Below are 19385 nucleotides of genomic sequence, written 5' to 3'. Positions count from 1 at the left end.
TCATAACGATAAAAGGTCAATTCATCAAGAAAACAAAACTATCTTAAATGTGCGTGTGCCTAATAACAAAGATAACAAATAGCTGAAGAATTAACAAAACTAACGGGAGACACAGACAACTCAATAATCCTAGTTAAAGACTTTAACAACCCTCTTAGCAGTTGACAGAATAAGTACTCAAAATATCAGTTAAGATTTAGAAGATATGAAAAACACTATGAACCAACTTGATCAAATTAACATTTATAGAACATTATACCAAGCAACACCAAGATAGAGCATATGATGGGCCATAAAATAAGCCTCATTAAGTTTCAAAGGATCAAAATCATATAGAATACATTCTCTGAGAATGGTGTGACTAAATCTAATAGATATCTTGAAAATCCTAAATTATCTGAATATTAAATACAACACATATGCATAATCTATGAATCAAAGAACAAATCATAAGGAAAAAATTTAAAATATATGAGCCATAGGATAATTAAAAGACACATATCAAAATGTAGGAGATTCAGCTAAAGCATCCTTTTTTTTGAGACAGGGTCTCGTTCTGTCACCCAGGCTGGAGGGCAGTGGTGCGATCTTGGCTCACTGCAACCTCCACCTTCTGAGCTCGAGCAATCCTCCTGCCTCAGCCTCCTGAGTAGCTGCTACCACAGGTGTAAGCCACCATGCCCAGCTAATTTTTGTACATTTTGTAGAGACAGGGCTTCACCATGTTGCCCTGGCTGGTCTCAAACTCCTGAGCACAAGTAATCAACTGCCTCGGCCTCCCAAAGGGCTGGGATTACAGGTGTGAGCCACCATGCCTGGCCCTAAAGGATCCTTAAAGGGAAATTTATAACATTAAAAATTATATATATATACACATATGTGCAGAAATAGAAAAACCCATCCTAAAATTTATGTGGAATCTCAAGGGACACCAAATAGCCAAAATAATCTTGAAAATGATGAGCAAAGTTGGAGAACTCACACTTCCTAATTTTAAAACTTCCTACAAAGCTACAGTAATAAAAACTGTCTACTACTGGCATAAAGACAGACACATAAACCAATGGAAGAGATAGCCCAGAAATAAACTCTTACATATATATGGTCAAATGACAGATGCCAAGACCAATCAATGGGGAAAGGGCAGTGTTTTCAACTAATGGTGCTGGGAAAACTGGATATTCACATGCAAAAGGACCCTTACCTAATACTCTATACAAAAATTAAAATGAATCAAAGATCTAAATGTAACAGATAAAACTGTAAAACTCAGCCGGGTGCAGTGGCTCACACCTGTAATTCCAGCACTTTGGGAGGCCAAGGCAGGAGGATCATGAGGTCAAGATATCGAGACCATCCTGGCCAAGAGATCAAGACCATCCTGGCCAACATGGTGAAACTCTGTCTCTACTAAAAATACAAAAATTAGCTGGGCGTGGTGGCACACACCTGTAATCCCAGCTACTCGGGAGGCCGAGACGGGAGAATTGCTCGAACCGGGGAGGCAGAGGTTGCAGTGAGCCGACATTGCGCCACTGTACTCCAGCCTGGTAACACAGCAAGACTCCATCTCAAAAAAAAAAAAAACAAAAAACAACAACAAAAAAAAAACCTGTAAAACTCTTTAAAAACATAGAGGAAAGATTAATGACATGGAATTTAACAATGATTTACTGCATATAACACCAAAAGCACAAGGAATAAAAGAAAAAAATTGGTAAATTGGATTACATCAAAATTTTAAACTTCAGTGCATCAAAGGACACAATCAATGCAGTGGGGGAAAAAAAATCCACAGAATCGCAGATATTTTCAAATCACATATCTGACAAGTATTAATATCCAGAATATATAAAGAACTCCTACAATTCAACAACAACAACAAACAAACAAAAAACAATTAAAAACAGCCAAAGGTCAGCCAGACATGGTGGCTCATGCCTGAAATCCCAGTACTTTGGGAGGCCAGGTGGGCGGATCACCTGAGGTCAGGAGTTCGAGACCAGCCTGGCCAACATGCTGTAACCTGTCTCTACTAAAAATACAAAAATTAGCTGGGGGTAGTGGTGGGTGCCTGTAATCCTAGCTACTCCAACTACTCACAGGACTTGTATCCAGAATGTAAAATAATTCCTGCAACTTAATAAAAAGACAAATCAATTTTTTTAAATGTTCAAAAGACTTGAAGAAGCACTTCATAAAAGAAGATATACAAATAGCCAATAAGCACATTAAAAGGGGTTCAATATAATTAGTTGTCACAGAAATACATATTGAAACCACAATGATATAACACTACATCGCACCAAACGGTTAAAATAAAAGACTGATAATACCAAATGCTGACAAAGACGTAATCAGAACTTCATACTTTGCAGGAAGGAGAATAAAACAATATACATCAATTGTTTTATTGTTTTTATATATAATATACATTTTTTTTTTTGAGACGGAGTCTTGCTCATTGCCCAGGCTGGAGTACAATGGCGCTATCTCAGCTCACCGCAACCTCGCCTCCCGGGTTCAAGTGATTCTCCTGCCTCAGCCTCCCCAGTAGCTGGGATTATAGGCATGTGCCACCATGCCCAGCTAATTTTGTATTTTTAGTAGAGATGGAGTTTCACCATGTTGGCCAGGCTGGTCTCAAACTCCTGATCTCAGGTGATCCACCCGCCTTGGCCTCCCAAAGTGCTGGATTACAGGTGTGAGTCACCACGCCCGGCCATAATATACATATTATATGTATACTATATACATATACATTGTTTTATTGTGTGTCTACACACACACACACACACACACACACAGCATTTTAGAAAACTATGTGGTATTTTAAAATAAAATACATCTCCTCTATGATCCAGAATTTCCCACTCAGGTATTTACCCAAGGGAAATTACAACATTTGTCCACCAAAAGCTTTGTACAAGAATGTCTGTATCAGCTTTATTCGTAACAGCCCCAAACTGGAAATATCTCAAGTGGCCATTGACAAAAGAATCCTCATACGATGGAATGGAATACTAGTCAGCAAGAAAAAGAAACCAACTAACATAATATGAATGAATCTCAAAAACATGAGGAGGAAAAAATCCCAGACACAAAATACAAAAGCAAAACTAACTTGTGGTGATAAAAATCAGAAGAGGGCTTACTTTGGGGTTGCCTGAGTAGGGGCACAAGGAAATTTCCTTAGGTGATGGAAACGTTTTTCATCTTTTTTTTTTTTTTGAGATGGAGTCTTGCTCGTCACCCAGGATGGAGTGCAGTGGCACCATCTTGGCTCACTGCAAGCTCCGCCTCCTGGGTTCACGCCATTCTCCTGCGTTCACGCCATTCTCCTGCGTTCACGCCATTCTCCTGCCTCAGCCTCCCGAGTAGCTGGGACTACAAGCACCCACCACCACGTCTGGCTAATTTTTTTTTGAATTTTTAGTAGAGACGGGGTTTTGCCGTGTTAGCCAGGATGGTAGACGATCTCTGGATCTTGTGATCCATCGCCTCAGCCTCCCAAAGTGCTGGGATTACAGGTGTGAGCCACTACGCCCGGCCCATTTTTTATCTTAATAGGGATGTAGGCTACAAGGATATATGCATTTGTCAAAACTGATTATACGCTTAAGATTTGCATTTCACTTACAGAATTATACCTCAACTTTTTTAGAAAAAGAAAAGTGGCTGGTTATAGAGTTGCTTAAACACTCTGTGTTATTGGAACCACTGAAAAGAATTCCAGTTCTGCCATGCATCTGTGCACACTTGTTCAGCCAAAAGACATGTTCCATAACCGAGAAGTGTTATAAAGCCCTAGCCAGGTGGGTCCCTGGGCCTGTTTGCTTCCTCATCTATAACATGCTGAAGTTTACTGTCTGCTCCACCTTGGTGACTACATTGCTATCAAAATGAGGGAGCTTATATGGCAGTACTGTGGAAAGTTAAAACACCAGGCAATACTGGAAAAACAGGAGAGAACAGGATAAAGACTTCCTCTCCTTCTATGATTCTCCAGGGCCACCTCTATCTTCAAACTTCTCTGGGGGACTTAAGGTTGGACCCTTAACTAAGGCCTTTCCAACACCTGTTTAGCCCCCTAAGAGAGCACTTTCTATTGATTCACTGCTACTATACAACCCTCCAGCCTATCTCCAAACACTTTTTTCTAAGGCCTGCCCACTAAGAAAACTAAGCCAAATGTCACAACTTTAAATTATTACCACTAACAGGGAGTGGGGAAAACAAAGAAGATACAGAAAAAAGCATTTGGATCACCAGCTGGGGAACTCATGAAGAACTGGCAAAAGTTTGGGCACTTCCAAAGCATGTTGTACACAAGCTTTCCATCCATCTCCTGCCTCCAAACAGGGACTTCACCAGGCAACAAGCATGATGGCCTTTTACAAACAGCAGCAATTAAAGGGAAATTACTCCTGCCTCCAGGGACACAGGCTGCTCTGTCAGCTTTCACTGTTATATACAGGCTCCTGCGGGCAGGCCTATACTAGCCAGGCACCTACCTGCCACCCTTGGGATAGGGCATGGCAGCAGGATGGGGGTCCCTGAGGGTAACTAACCAAAGTCCCAGGGAGCCCTGAAACCAGCAGACCATACCCAGTTGCCAATTTGTCAGGGTTGACAAAGTGATACCAAGAGCCAACCATTCGGTCTTTCACTCTCTGGTCTTCCTTAGGACCTCAGTGGTACCAGCAAAAACCAGCCCGTTGGCTTACCTCTCATTGGACCGAATCATGTAGTCAGTAAATTCATGGTCTCCCTTGATCACCTCCAGGGGGACCACCAAGTTGACATCGGAATCCGTGTTCCGCAGCTGATTGAGTTTAATATTCACTGCGAAGAGGTAATCCCGAACATCATCTATGCCCACCTTCAGGCCCTTGCACACCACATACCTGGCAGGAGATACTCTTGTCACTCCACCGAGCAAGGGCTTCCTCCCCATACATTCCTTTCCCCCCAACCCCTTGTGGAATCACAAAACTTAACAGCTTCCCTGTTCAACCTTAGGCCTACGCACAAAGAACAACACAGACCCTTTGTGGTGCTAAAGTTCCCCTCAAATCCTTCTCTGTTAAGCTCTATTTCTACTCTCTATCGCAGTAGTTCCTAACTTCCCTGTGACAGACGGGCTGTGTCACAATCACCTGGGGAATCTGTTAAATTATAGACCTAATGAATCAAACTCTCCCAGGAGAAAGCCCAGAAATATGTGTTTGTAAGAAGCCACCAGGCAATTCTGATTGGTTGCATTTTCTCTCACCTTGTGTGTGGGCAGTGTCACACTGGGACCCCAATAGTGAGTGCCTCTGGATAGCGGCTCCTTGCCCCTTCCCAGCCCAAGACCCCCGAAGTGTCCCTACTATTGGTCACCTTCTCCTTGGCCAAGCTGAGAATCCCTCACATAAGCATGGAGCATAAGGCTTGGAAGAAGGAGGCAGAGGCTGAACTGGCATATCATAAAACCAAAAGATCCAGGAATCCTGAATCCTGTTGGCTCTCATCACTTCTTTAAAGTCAAGGTTTTAAATGTAGCTTAAGAGGTCATGCCAGAGAGATGCACCGTGATTTGCTGTTCTGACATTTAGCCAATTAATCTGGCTAATATAGAGAGAAAGGCTTCACCTCTCTGAGTTGGCAGGACGGCTGGTAATAGGCTTGAAGAGACAAACTCGTTCAAAGCAGCAGTACAGCAGGTAGACAAGCCCCACACTAAACGGTGTGAACAGGTCAAAGGTTTTACAGATGAAGTGGCCTCCTAGATTAGAGAGAAAACACCAAAAGCAGCCAATGGGTCTATTCCAAGAGATGGGTGAAGTAGTCTTGGGAGTAAATATGACAAAGTCAAGGAAACCAGCACCTGGGTCTGTTAAAACTCAGAGACAATTTAAGGGGGAGAACCATCTTTGGAGGGGACTTTGAGGATTCCACAGCCCTTTCTTCCCTAAATTACTCATTTAGCTACCTGTCATCTAATATAAGCAGATTTTTTTAACTTCCCCACCAACCCCTTGTACATGTTCTTGTCCAATAGGGCCTCTAAGTGGGTCCTGGGGTGAGGAAACAGCTGAGGAAGTGTCACCTGTCCGGACAATGGACAGCGCCATGAGGAACTGACACAGAAGCAGCTGCTTGCTGAGGATCTCCTGCAGGTTCTCCTGCCCCTCCACCGAGAAACCCTGAAATGAGAGCACAAGGAATGGGGTGGGAAAGAGAAAGGAGAAGGACTGAGAATAACATTACTACCTCATCTTCATCCTTCATCGAGAGTTCTTGAAGTGTTTTCACTGATCACCATCTGATTGATGAAGAAGCAGCTCAGTGTTATTTTAGAAGGTCACTGGGCTTGTTAGATGGAGTAAGCACAGGACCCAGGCCTACTACTGGACCAGCTCCACTTTCCTGCTCTATCATTCTCAGGGGATGGAACCAAGCCTGCTTTTCCAAGGAGATGGTTTAGAAAGTGTTTTAACTCATGGGAATCCAGGAAGAGTAAGGCAGAACAGAGGCAAAATATTGGCTAGTCAGAGGTCAACGACGACACAGGAAACAGAATGCTCTGGTGAGTCCTAACAAGACCAGGGGGTGAGTGCAGTGAGGACACTCTGCTTCAGCTTCCCACTCTGGTGACAGGAGAAAAGTTAACTTTCCTAGTCACAGTAATCTCTCTCTGTTGACTCAGGTTTTACTTACAATACCCCCTTTCCTGTCCTAAGACCACAGTGCCTCTTCTCTCTAGCTGGCAGACTCTCTGGCCAGGGTATTTACTGAAAGAATGTGTGACGCTATTTCTAGAGTGGTCTCCCTCCTTGTGAGATCCCAGCAAGAGACAGAGTCAGGCTTACATAAAAGTAAAGGAGGCCAGGGGACATCGGGTGGCAGGGTGTTGTTAAATGGGTATAGTTTCTGTTTCGCAAAGTGAAAACTTCTGAAAATCTGTTACACAACAGTGTGAATAGACTTAACACTACTGTTAACACTTAACAATGATTAAGATGATCAAATTTGTGTTTTTTACAATAAAATAAAGAAAAAAGGACGCTCCCCTCTATTAAACATGCCCCAGGTGTCCCTGACTCAGTTCTACAAAAGTGATAGCTAAAGGACTCAGGATAAAAAATGTTTGGGAGTGTCTTCCAGACTTAAAGATGCTTCTCAAAATGCATGCCTGATTATGGGGTCAATTAAAAAAAAAAAAAAGCCCAGGTCACCCCTCTACACTGCTGAAGTGCTAAAGCAGAAAGCCCTTGAGTTTCCAACTCTACAGCTGCCGCACGGCAACAGCTGCCTCATAAGCGCTATCAGACTCCCACATCTGCTCAGCCAGAGCCGCCCCTCCCTCACATCCAGCCCCAAGCCTGTCATCTGTTGTTCCCTGCTGTGCACAGTGCTTTGGTGAGCCTAGGCATCTTTGGATATCATGCTGACATCCTGCCCACCTTCCTTCACTAGCCACACAGCTACTGCTTAAGAGGCCACCCAAAGAGTCCCTGAGGCTTTTCTCAACTCTAGCTATATGACCCTGGAGCAGCTGCCACATTGTCTGTCCTTCCTCTAGAGTAAGTGGTGGCTCACTCCAGAAAGGAATGCCTGCATTGTCAGATTCCTGGGTGAGAGCTTCTGCTGAACAAAGCTGCAATGGGCTTCCCTCTGTGCCTCAAGCAGCAGCCCGTAGACAAGGCCTCTTGAACATTCACTTCAGCCCAGCCCTGACAAGAGCCTCCTGTGGATTCCCCTGTGCTGCCGTCTTTGGTTAGGTGGCCATCTGTCAGCCTATGAGAGGCCTACAGGTGACCATGCATAGACAGCCTCCACCAGGAGCAACACCAAGATCACCCTGCTCCAGGCAAAGGTATCCACAACATCAGTCTCTACACAATTATCATTTTAAAAATGTACAAAAAGAATAAAAATGCATTCCCTACACTCTGAACTGTGAAATACCATCTTTGGGGGCAGCTAAAGAACCAGATAAAACAAACAATTCTCAAACCTCTAAAATAACAAATCCTTAATGTATCAGTCTATGGAAAAAAGGTAACCTACCCCATCAGCCATCAGAAAGTGGACACCCTTGCGATCTGTGTTATCCAGGACAAAATTCCGAAAAGCAGAGATGTTCTCTGGGCGGGTGATATCTCCATCTCCATCAATCCCACCCTCACCTGTCAGAATACAAGAGTCATAGTGAGTTCATCTGCCCTATACATGTCAGGAGCTGGGACACAAGTGCTCTGGGTCAGTGAACACGGGCATCAGGTGTCTCAAGAACTAGGGCCCATCCTGCAAGGCTCCCTTACAGTGATGGACCAGGAGGAAGAACAGTACTCTGCTATAATGAAACACAGTCCCAAAGGAGTTGACCAGCCAAAAGTCATCAACTCGTGGAACTTTCTCTTTAAGACCCAAGTTGTGTTTAAGGCACCTACATTTAGGCATCAATTTTTTAATAAGGACTGTTCAGAAAGAACTTAGGATTTGCTGTCAAATTACAATCAACATAGAGCAGAGGGACTGCTGTGGGTTGCCGAGCTGTCTGCAACCCAGTGCATTCTGCACCTGGCACAGAGGGCGAGAGATGGGCATGGGTTTATATTTGTTAATAACCCTGCCAGTTCTCAGCCAGAGATCAGGCAGTTTCATTATCTCCTGCCACCACAAAAGCAGAGTGCTCCTGAAAGGAGGAATTAATAGGGCCTTGATGAGAATCTGCTGAGGGAGTGTTTGACCTGTATTCTGCAGGCCCAGGGTAAAAAGGGATAGTCCAGAGGGAACCAAGATTCTGACATGAACTGTGAAGCCCAGGGTAAGAGACCTAGGAAAGAAAATATGGCATGTGGATAACAACGGCTTCTGACCTGAAGTCCCCATAGAGGGGTTGTCCCTCATACCTCCTAGTACCCTCCTCAGTATCCCTACCATAGTAGGGTTCGAAGAGTTCACTGGAAGCAGAGTAGAAGTCCTCCAGCTTGAAGTCATTAGGGCCCTTCAAAGTCATTCCAAAGCCCTTTGCATGCCACTTCTTCCTCCACAGCACATACTCTGAGAAGCCACCTGGGCCTGCGCAGACGTCAGCAAAGTACAGAAGCTCAGCTTCCCGGTCCTTCACCAGTGGCTTCTACAAAGGCAAGTGGAGGACAGGAGAGGAAGGAAAACAAGACAGCTCAATGGGGAACAGGAAGGAGAATGCAGGGAGAGTAAAATAAGCCTTTCAGCAAGTACAATCCAGAGCTCCCACCAGGGCTACAGCACCCAGGAAATGTATCTTCTGGTGATTAACACCCTTTAGTGTTGCCTCACCCACCCTCAAAATACCCACAATGCCTATCACATCACCAGGCCTAGCTCAGACTCCTCATAAAAACATCTTCATGGAGCTGGGCACGGTGGCTCACGCCTGTAATCCCAGCACTTTGGGAGGCCAGAGAGGCAGATAGCCTGAGGTCAGGGGTTTGAGACCAGCCTGGCCAACATGGTAAAACCCCATCTCTACTAAAAATACAAAAAATTAGCCAGGTGTGGTGGCACACACCTGTAAACCCAGCTACTCAGGAGGCTGAGGCATGAGAATTGCTTGAACCTGGGAGGCAGAGGTTGCAGTAAGCTGAGATCGCGCCACTGCAGTTGAGCCTGGATGACAGACCAAGACCCTGTCTCAACAAAAACAAAAAAAAATCTTTATAGGTATCTGACTACATTTTTTATTTCTCAGAGTGTTTTCCTCACCATATCCTGCCTTTCAAGAGTCCTACTGAACAGAACATGCCCCACATTACAGATAGGGAAAAAGAGGCACCAAGATACGAAGTCACAAAGTAATCTGTTCACAGCCAGTCTGCAACAAAGCTAAATCAGGGTCCAGTTGGCCTAGCCACTAGACTCAGGTCTTCCTGTCCAACCAAAGGCTGGGGGACTCTAACAACCTCTCCCAGCCACAGGAACCTCCCTTTTCCCATCACAGCCTCTGTCTTCCTTTCTCTCCTTCCTCCTTGGCTCTCCCAACCACCTTTTAAAAAATCCCAAATAACTTTTTATTTTGGAATAATTTTAGATTTACAGAAAAGTTGCCAAGATAGTACCCCTCACCCAGTTTCCAGTTTTGTTAACACCTTACACCATGGTATGTTTGGCAAAACTAAGATTGGTACCTTACTATTAACTAAACTCTAGACTTCATTTAGATTTCACTAATGTTCTTTTTCTGTTTGGGATCCAATCCAAGACACCACATTGCATTTGGTCTTTCTCCTTTTTGCACTCCCTTTTTTCTTCTACTGCCCAGTGCTGGGTGTGGGGTTGGGGCAGGGCACAGTCAGAAGCAACAAGACAGAGAGGGAAGGAAATACTGGTGTGCAGCAACAGCAGCTTCCAGGCAACCCTCGGAGCACCCAGCCAACTCAGGACTGACTAATCATCATTTGAATTTTGGCATAATTACATTTGTGGCCCCTTGAGTAGCTTTCGCTCTCTCTCCCCAGTTTGTTTGTTTGTTTGTTTTTTTGGCAATGAGGGCTCACTCAGCCCATGCTGGAGTGCAGGGAGTGCAGTGGTACAATAGCTCACTGAAACCCTGAACTCCTGAGCTCAGGCAATCCTCTTTCTTCAGCCTCCTGAGTAGCTGGGACCCCAGGCACACACCACCACGCTCAACAAATTTCTTTGTTTTTTTTTTTTAGAGACAGGATCTTGGTATATTGCCCAGGCTGGCCTCCAACTCCTGGACTGAAGCAATCCTCCCACTTCAGCCTCCCACAGTGTTGGAATTACAAGTGTAAGTCACCATGCCCAGCCTAGCTTTATCTCTTAACCTCACATTTATGCTGAACCCAGTACTGGCCCATATTGTATGTTTATACTTCTCTTACACAAATGCTAGGTATGCTCTTACCCACACCTGAGCCCTAGGCAGTGAAATTCTACCCACCCTCCACAGCAGACAGGATGAACATTTGCACTGGTGACAACAACAAAAGGTTGAGTTCTACAAGTAAGCAACTGCAAAAGACTACAGTTGGCCTCAGACCATGATGAACACTCAGCCAGAAGCGGCTTAGGGACCTCAGTCTTCCCTCTCTACAGGTTTGGCATGGCTGAGTGCTGGTCTGGAGTTCTGCAGCTGCTAGATAATGATCAGAAAGCTTTGGGGGAAACACTCCCAAGAAAGAAATAGACATACTAATGTTTACAACCCAATCACTTCTAGGTGAGATGGGCCTTTCTTCTGATGATAGCTATCTGGCTTTATCAAAATAGTGAAAAAGTCTCTGGAGAAAGTGAGTTTAGCTAAAAATAAATGTCATCATCCCGTGACAAGCCCACTCCAGGCATGCTGGGTCTTAATCGTTCTTTCCCCACTTCCTTACTAAGCCGCCCCAGCATTCTTTGTTCCTGAGCCATCGATTATTCATCTTTTTGGATTATATTCATTTGCACACAAAAAAGACCCAATGGTATTTGCCAAGAACATTATGTAGCATCTTCGAGTCAGCATGGTGGTAATGAGGCAGGGCTCACAAGTTTAAGCCCTACACATACTGCAAAGAGGGAAAACAAGGTTCCTTGCCACTGGCCGTGCCCTCTAAGTGAACCACTGGTCCAAAGGAAGACTGGGAGAAGGATGCGGAATGATCGATGCAAACACCTCACCCCTGAAAAGGGGGCATGAATATGACCTCGTTCTGTGATTTCAAGATGTATGGCCCTTATAGGTCATGGCCAGGAAGTCTTTTCACAGGAAGGACAGCTGGGGTTCTTAGCCCTGCTACTTACTGACTAGGCAGTCAAGGACAAGCACACAATTTACGTCATTAAGCTTGAGCTTGCTCAGTTGTAAATTGGGACTGATGCAGGTATTTCTCCAGGCCGTTGTAGGACTAAATAAAGTATCCTATATTGAAGAGCTTTACAAACTGTAAAGTATTAAACAATTAACGCAAGATGATATTGTACTCAATCAGATCAACTTCCTCAGAGTCAAAACTTATCCTTTTCCATGTTTTTCTCTTTCCAGGGGCGAGTACAGCAGCACTCCACACTCAATGGAAATTAGATAAATGATGTCTAATTTCCTCAGTTAGGACTGAAACTTACAGATCTACCTTCAGTTGTCTTCTGCAATGCTTCACAGAAAATGTATTCTTGTCTCAACAACATTCCCAGGCACTCGAACCCCTGACATAATGTAACAGTTTATAATATGCTTCCATATACTCCAAGGATCTAAATTTCCCTCCGTCTCTTCCAGTTCTTGCTTATAGCTTCTTTATTTTCCTCCCCTTGCCCCCTTTCTCTTTTACCATAACCTGCCGCACCACAGACCTACTTAAAAACTTCAGAGTTGGCTGGGCGTGGTAGCTCACGCCTGTAATCCCAACACTTTGGGAGGCCAAGGCAGGCGGATCACCTTAGGTTGGAAGTTTAAGACCAGCCTGACATGGAGAAACCCTGTCTCCACTAAAAATACAAAATTAGCTGGACGTGGTGGTGCATGCCTGTAATCCCAGCTACTTGGGAGGCTGAGGCAGGAGAATCGCATGAACCCAAGAGGCGGAGGTTGGGGTGAGCTGAGATCGCGCCATTGCACTCCAGCCTGGGCAACAACAGCGAAACTCCACCTCAAAAAAAAAAAAACAAAAAACTTTAGTCTGCTCTCTCCATCACCTGTTATCACCTCCTAACCTCTCCACATTCCAAGCTTCAAATTCTCCTGCTCTTAGTCTATAATTTGCCTGATCCAAGAGCCACTATGACCCTCGCAAACATGGGTGTGTGCCTGGGCCTTCAGCCACTCCCTCTTCTGCTGGGGACTGCTCTAGTGTCTCTGCTTGCCTGAAAACCACACCAAGCCTGTTGGGCTTGGCTGTAACTCTGGTCCTCAGGGGAAAACGGAAATGAAAAGAGAAAATAAAACACTAGGGGCTCGAGAGAAATCACTTTTTTTATAGTGAAGCATAGAGAAACATCTCTGAAAGGGCAATTCTCTGTGGCCACTAACAATCAATTCAGGTCAAGAAGCTGCCTGAAGCATTACAAACACGGCTGCCTTTTCCTATGTAACTAACATCTCCACCCTCAACCTGAATGGTACAACCCTGGTGCCTACTTCATTTTCATGACAGCAAAAGGCAATAACCAGATACCAGCTGCTGGAGGCATTTGTATTCAAAAGCCAAAAAAGACACTGTGACTTCCCATCAGCTTGACAGAGCTCCTCTGCCAGGCAGGGATTTAAAGGAAATCATTTGGAGCTCAGAAAATTAAATCAACATTATATCAACCTAATTTTCTCAAGATGCTAATTCCAAGAGCCCTTTTGTGCTGCCTGCTGGTACTGGAGAATGGAAAGGGAGACCTGGAAGTGAAAAATGAGTAATAGCTGGAAGAGCTACATGCCAGTTTTGCCAGCAAGGAGGAAGCAGTTAGGCAGGTGGAGCTGAAACATTAAAGAACTTGGAAAACAAGTTTCTTTAGCCAGTGAGGGTGAGTGAAGCAGAAACAGGTTTGGGGATAGCTGGCTCCTGGCCTATCACTGTCAAAGAAAAGTAACTTTCTAGGACCGGGTAAAAATGCTTTGAAACCCTGAAGGGAATTCTAGAATGAAATTTCCTTTTTTCTTTCTCTATCACTATGGAGAGTCTATGTTCAGAGAAATGAGATGCAGCAGAGTAGAAAATCATTCTGCTTTACCACTTCTTGAAAAGGGCCAAAGCCTTATAATTATGATCCCACGCAAAGCTTGTTCAGAGAGGCAGAGAAGGAAAGTGGCCCAGTCTAAAATTACAGTCTTAGTGCTGGGACAAATCTTAAGAGCCTTTTGGTTCTACCCTAGCCCTCTGGCAGGTTAGTACGGCTCATTTCAGAATGAGGCAGCTGAGGTCCAAAGAAGGTATAAACTTAAGTAATCCATCCTGCTTCATAAATGCTATGTCCCTCCTCACCACATTCCAACAGCACAGGCTAGATTTTCAGATACAACACTGATTTTAAATAGATCAGTGAAAATGCCCACTGAAATGCCCACATTTCATCCAACACTCAAACCGTATTTCCCAGTACTCCCCTCTCATTACCAGAAACAGCACCTAAATCAGGTGATGTCACCAAGTTTAAATTTGGAAAATAAGCTTGCTATATAAAAACAGTATTCACCCTTCCACTCTACCTTCTGTGGGGTTAGGGGCTCGGATTCCAGGACTGAAGCCCTGGAGAAAACTGCTTTACTCCTGGGACCACAGAAGCACTGTGGGACCCTATCTGAGAAGCTCAAAGCAAAATATCTCCATCACACAGTCAGAATACTCTCCTAGCATTGAACAAATGGCAATGGCTGAGCCACTGAAGCTTAAGCCCTCTTAGCACCATGAATTCAGAAGCAGAATCTTGTTCTCACCCCGTAAGAGTCCCGTGGATTTGTGAACATGCGATCAAACACAAAATCCATGTTAGCCATCTTCATTGCTGCCCTGCAATAAAGCAAGACAGAAAAGTACTACATGTACTAGGCTCAAATGAAAAGGTAGAGCAGGGAGCATCAGGGGCGGGGAGGGAAATGTCAGCAAACCTGTTTAGAAAGAAGACTCCTCGGATCATCTCATAGGGATTGGCCCGAGTCCGAGCTCGCCGCATCTCTTCCCCATCCAGGACATCAAACACGCTCTGCCCAGAGAATCAGAACCTCAAGGTGAATTCCAGGATACGAAAGGGATCTTAAGAGCCTGCAGTGCCCAACTCACAGCCCTCCAAGGAACAAGATTCCTGTGGCATCTCAGCTCTGAAATGTCTCACTGTGTGACCCTACACAGGCTGCTCAATAACTCTCTCAACTACCTTGCCGGTAAATTGGTTAAAAAAAAAAAAAAATGTAAGCAGGTGCCTGGCACATGGCAAATGGTTACAAAACAGCACCTGCTGCTACACACAGAGCCACCTCTGGGCATTGCTAATCCTCATAGTAAATCTGTTTCTCCATCCCATACCAGCAGCTACTCTCCAAGGGATCAAAGTTCTGGTATGAAGGCTTACCTGACTAGACCTCACTTAGAGAGAGGAGAAACAAATAAACAAGACTAGGGTTTTCTGATGGCACCGACCACACAGTAGCGATCCCTTCTCTTAAACTCCCCTGACCAATTTCCTCTCTAGATAAAGAAATCCTCACATTACCTGAGTTCCAGTCACCTTATGGATATTCCCAACCCTATGCCTGCCAAAAAATAAAATCTGTGAGGCCAGTCTGAGGCCTCCTTTTTCATCAACCCATTTCCTCCTCAGTTTCCCTGGCTCATTCTGCCCACAGACAATGTGATTCTCAATTAGGCCAAAAAGTGTCAAGGGGAGGCTAACATTTACCCAGGTACTTCACACCCACTATTTCATTTAGCTCTCACAACAACCCTAAGAAATGAGTATTTTCTCCTCATTTTATAGATGAGGAAACTCAAACTCAGAGAGGGTAAAACAACCGGGCCAAGGTCACACAGCAAAGAGCTGCAGATCTTGGATTTGAATCCTGGTCTATCTGATGCTGAAGAACGACTCCAAACCTTTTACTACACCAGGCCCTCTCAGGATTACAATGAACAGACCCACTGAGGTTACGCAGATCCTTTCTTGGCTGCTGACCACAGGGACAGCACAACACCCACAGGGCAGAACAGTTACCCGGGAAAAGGACAATTTGCAGATACGAACCAAGCTATGCATCTGATCTCCAGCAAAAATCTTAACTTTCCCAAAACCAACTCAAAGGAGAAATGGAAAAGTCCAGCAAATCACCTCCCACAAGGTTTTCATATCTGGTTCCAGCCACAAGACCTTACCTTACACTGCAACACACTGTGAAGCAGCTCTTCCCCACAAAACTCTGTTTCATCTTCAATAATCATCTTTCTCTACAGGGGGAAAAAAGCAGTTAAGTAATGACCACATGTGACTGCAATTGTCGGGGATGAATGAAGAAATTAGGGTTCCAAATAAGTAGAGCAAGAAGGGACTTGGTTCTCTGCCAAGAAATATCAATCCCTGAAGGGTGGGAAAGAGAAAATCCTAAATCCCTCTGGCTATTCTCCAGATGGCTGAGATGAAGCACCCCCTCAGCCCCATCCCAGGAGCTCTGAGTGGAGCACCACATGGACACAAGACTAACGAATGCTGAGGCTAGGAACACCAAACAGGAAGGAGACATTCAAGCTGTCTAGCCCTGGAGCATGGAGGCAGAAGGATGGGGAATGCCTCAAATGACAAAAGCTTGTCCTTCCACCAGGAAGCCTCTCATTCTGCGATGAGTACAAATGCATGATACCAGGCACTGACCTGGTAGCATTTCAGAAAACAGGGACGCTAAGGGGTCTCACAGGGATATCAAGTGCAACCCCCAAATGAGTGAAACCACCTCGAAACCAGTGAAACTCAATCTCTTTGGTCTCAGGTTTTACACTCGTAAAAACTACTGAGGATCCTAAAGAATTTTTGTTTATGTGGGATAGATAATAGGTAATCTATTATCTAGAATTCAAATAATTATATTATTAGAAATTAAAAACATTTTTAAAATATTTTTAAATTCAGTTTAAAAGGCTAATGTTAACATAAATATTTTTCAGAAATATATTTTCAGAAAAATAACATTTCCACAAAAAAATGAGTGAGGAGAGTGGAACTGTTTTCCATTTTTGCAAATTTCTTCAGTGTCTCGCTTAATAGAAGGCCAGATTTTCCTCTCTGCTTTTTCATTCAATCTGTTGTAATATCACATCATAGCCTCTGGAAAACTCCACTGAACACTTGTGAGAGAATGAGGGTGAAAAGTGCAAATAACTTTTCAATATCATTATGAAAATAGCTTTGCCCTTGTGGACCCCCGAAGGGGTCTTAGAGATCCCCGGCAGCACATATACTTTGAGAACTGCCCTCTATACCATATTGATTTGGTAGCCATCTACTTTATTCTCACAATTTTCCAGAAGAAGATTAAACAAATTCCCTCTGTAACAATTCCCTCATTACTTTCTGAGGATAGGGACAATGTCTTTTCATCTAGCAGTGATCAGAATACACAGATATGTATGATAAGCCACTTCAAAAGGCATCCATGAAGAAGACAGAGGTTATACATTTTGTCTGCCTTACAATTTAAATGACTCGGAGAAAAGAAAAAACCCTGTCATATCTCCAAGGGGCATACTTGTAAAGCTCATGACACTCCCTCTTGACACAGTTTTATTCCTACCAACGTGAATGGTCAGATTCCTATTTTTCTTAAACTGCAAGTGTATGTACATACCAGACTCGAGCAAGTGAAAAGTCAAGAGAATGCCAAGAAGTCAGGGTACGTTTTTCTGAAAGCCTACCTTTCCCACGACCATCCAATCGCTCATTTCCTGAGTGTCAGGAATTTCAGTGGTACATTCTGGAAACCATGACACCTGCTCACAAGCACTGGGCTGCAAACAAAAGAGAGGCTAGTAAGACAGATATGACAGACTCTCAAAGCTAAACCCCAACTCATCAGGACTTCCCCAAAACAATCAAAACGGACTGAGACAGACCAAGAAGGGTGCAGGTTGCTGAAGCCAAATGCAGTGGCCAGACATGAGAAGTGAGAGCCAGAATTCCAAAGTTTAACTTCTAAAGGCCAGCTCCAATTGTGGTTAGAATCCTTAGAAACTTCTCAAACCTGTTTCTTTCATTTTTTCCATTATTATTTAATGAATACCTACTATGTGTTAAGCACTCAGAATGCAGAGTTAAATAAGACATGGCCCTTGACAAAAGGGGTTTGCAATCAGAGCAGTGGAGACACAGAGAAGTAAACAGGCAGTTATCACATACGATGTAGGTCTATGACAAGATAAGTATATCAGAAAGCCTTAATGGCAATGAGTCTCATCTCCTGAGTCCTTTCAAAGTGTTATTCACAAAACAATCCAGAAACTGGTAAATAGGATTCCTAGCCCATTCATTCTATGACAGAACAAAAACTGACATCTCTAATGGCTGCTTCCTCTTAATTTTTCAATTACTTTCCTATCAGGCCAAAACAGTGCATTAGGATCATCTGCAGTGCTTCTAAAGAGTACTGATGCAGCTGGGTGTGGTGGCTCACGCCTGTAATCCCAGCACTTTGGGAGGCTTAGGTGGGCAGATCACTTTAGGTCAGGAGTTCAAGACCAGCCTGGCCAACGTGGTGAAACCCCGTCTCTACTAAAAATACAAAAATTAGCTGGGCATGGTGGTGCACATCTGTAAACCCAGCTACTTGGGAGGCTGAGGCGGGAGAACCCCTTGAATCCGGAAGGTAGAGGTTGCAGTGAGCTGAGATTGTGCCACTGCACTCCAGCCTGGGTGACAGAACAACACTCCATCTTTCAAATAACATAACATAACATAATATAACATAACATAACATAACATAACATAACATAAAATAAAAAAACATAGCATAACATACATAACATAACATAACATAACATAACATAACATAACATAACATAACAAGTACTGATGCCTGGGGCTAGGCACAATAGCTCACACCTGTAATTCCAATGCTTTGGGAGGCCAGGGTAGAAGGACTGCTTGAGGCCAGGAGTTTAAGACCAGTCTGGGCAACACAGCAAGACTCTGTCTCTACCAAAAAAAGTCTAAAAAATTAGCCAGGTATGGTGGCACAGGCCTGTAGTTGCAGATACTCAGAAGGCTAAGGTGGGAGGATATCTTGCGCCCAGGATTTTGAAGTTGCAGTTAACTGTGTTTGTGCCACTGCATTCCAGCCTGGGCAACAGCGCAAGACCTTGTCTCAAATAAAATAAAAAATAAAAAATAGTACTGATGCCTGAGACCCACTTCCAGAGTATAAGATTCTGCTGGTCTGAGGTGAGGCCTGGGGATAAGTTTTCAGAAGTCCCCAGATGATTCTACTGTGCAGGCAGCGCTAAGTGCCACCAGGATAGAGAAACATGGATTATAAAACCTAAACAGGTGGCTAACCTGCATGGCAGCTTCACATATTGGCTCCCAAGCAAGTGTGAAGAAGAGATTCACCATTGCAAATTGAAGCAATGTGATTAAAAGTAATATTACATGCTCTGAAAGGCATAAAGTGGTATCACAATGAAAGGTCTTGAGGACAAGCCAACCAGCATCAACAGAGACAAAGTTGAAAAGAAAAATTACTGAAGCCTTTTGTCCATGAATCTGGCAGTGAATCATGGCTTCTTTTCCTGGTCAAATCTATCACATTTAAGCATAAAGGTGATAGAGTTGGTTATAAATTATAAACTCTAGAGAACAAGAAGCTCATATAAACTTGGAAAGAAAAAGCAGACTCAATGTCCCTATAGAAGTCTGATTATTATACCTACCTACAGAGTGGACTT

The 19385-nt window shown here is 43.9% G+C and overlaps 1 protein-coding gene across 4 annotated transcripts in view; it reads right to left on the bottom strand.

Annotated features, from left to right (window-relative positions):
- CMTR1 (cap methyltransferase 1) overlaps nt 1–19385 on the bottom strand; it is a 49433-nt gene that overhangs the window by 14122 nt on the left and 15926 nt on the right. For all 4 annotated transcript variants that reach the window (XR_008654309.2, XM_055264309.2, XM_063632299.1 and 1 more), the window contains exons 5-13: nt 17361–17453; nt 15831–15902; nt 14573–14667; nt 14402–14474; nt 8932–9130; nt 8059–8177; nt 6095–6191; nt 5638–5770; nt 4728–4907 (exon numbers count right to left, since the gene is read on the bottom strand). Coding sequence is in view for 3 of the 4 variants with exons in the window: in XM_055264309.2 (XP_055120284.1) it covers nt 4728–4907; nt 5638–5770; nt 6095–6191; nt 8059–8177; nt 8932–9130; nt 14402–14474; nt 14573–14667; nt 15831–15902; nt 17361–17453 (1061 nt within the window). In the remaining variant the exon portion in view is untranslated. The remainder of the gene's footprint in view (nt 1–4727; nt 4908–5637; nt 5771–6094; nt 6192–8058; nt 8178–8931; nt 9131–14401; nt 14475–14572; nt 14668–15830; nt 15903–17360; nt 17454–19385) is intronic.

The sequence above is a fragment of the Symphalangus syndactylus genome, chromosome 23, assembly GCF_028878055.3.
Source record: "Symphalangus syndactylus isolate Jambi chromosome 23, NHGRI_mSymSyn1-v2.1_pri, whole genome shotgun sequence".
Lineage (NCBI taxonomy): Eukaryota > Metazoa > Chordata > Mammalia > Primates > Hylobatidae > Symphalangus > Symphalangus syndactylus.
The sequence above is the reverse complement of the archived record's forward strand: the minus strand, read 5'-3'. Positions and strand labels throughout refer to the sequence as shown.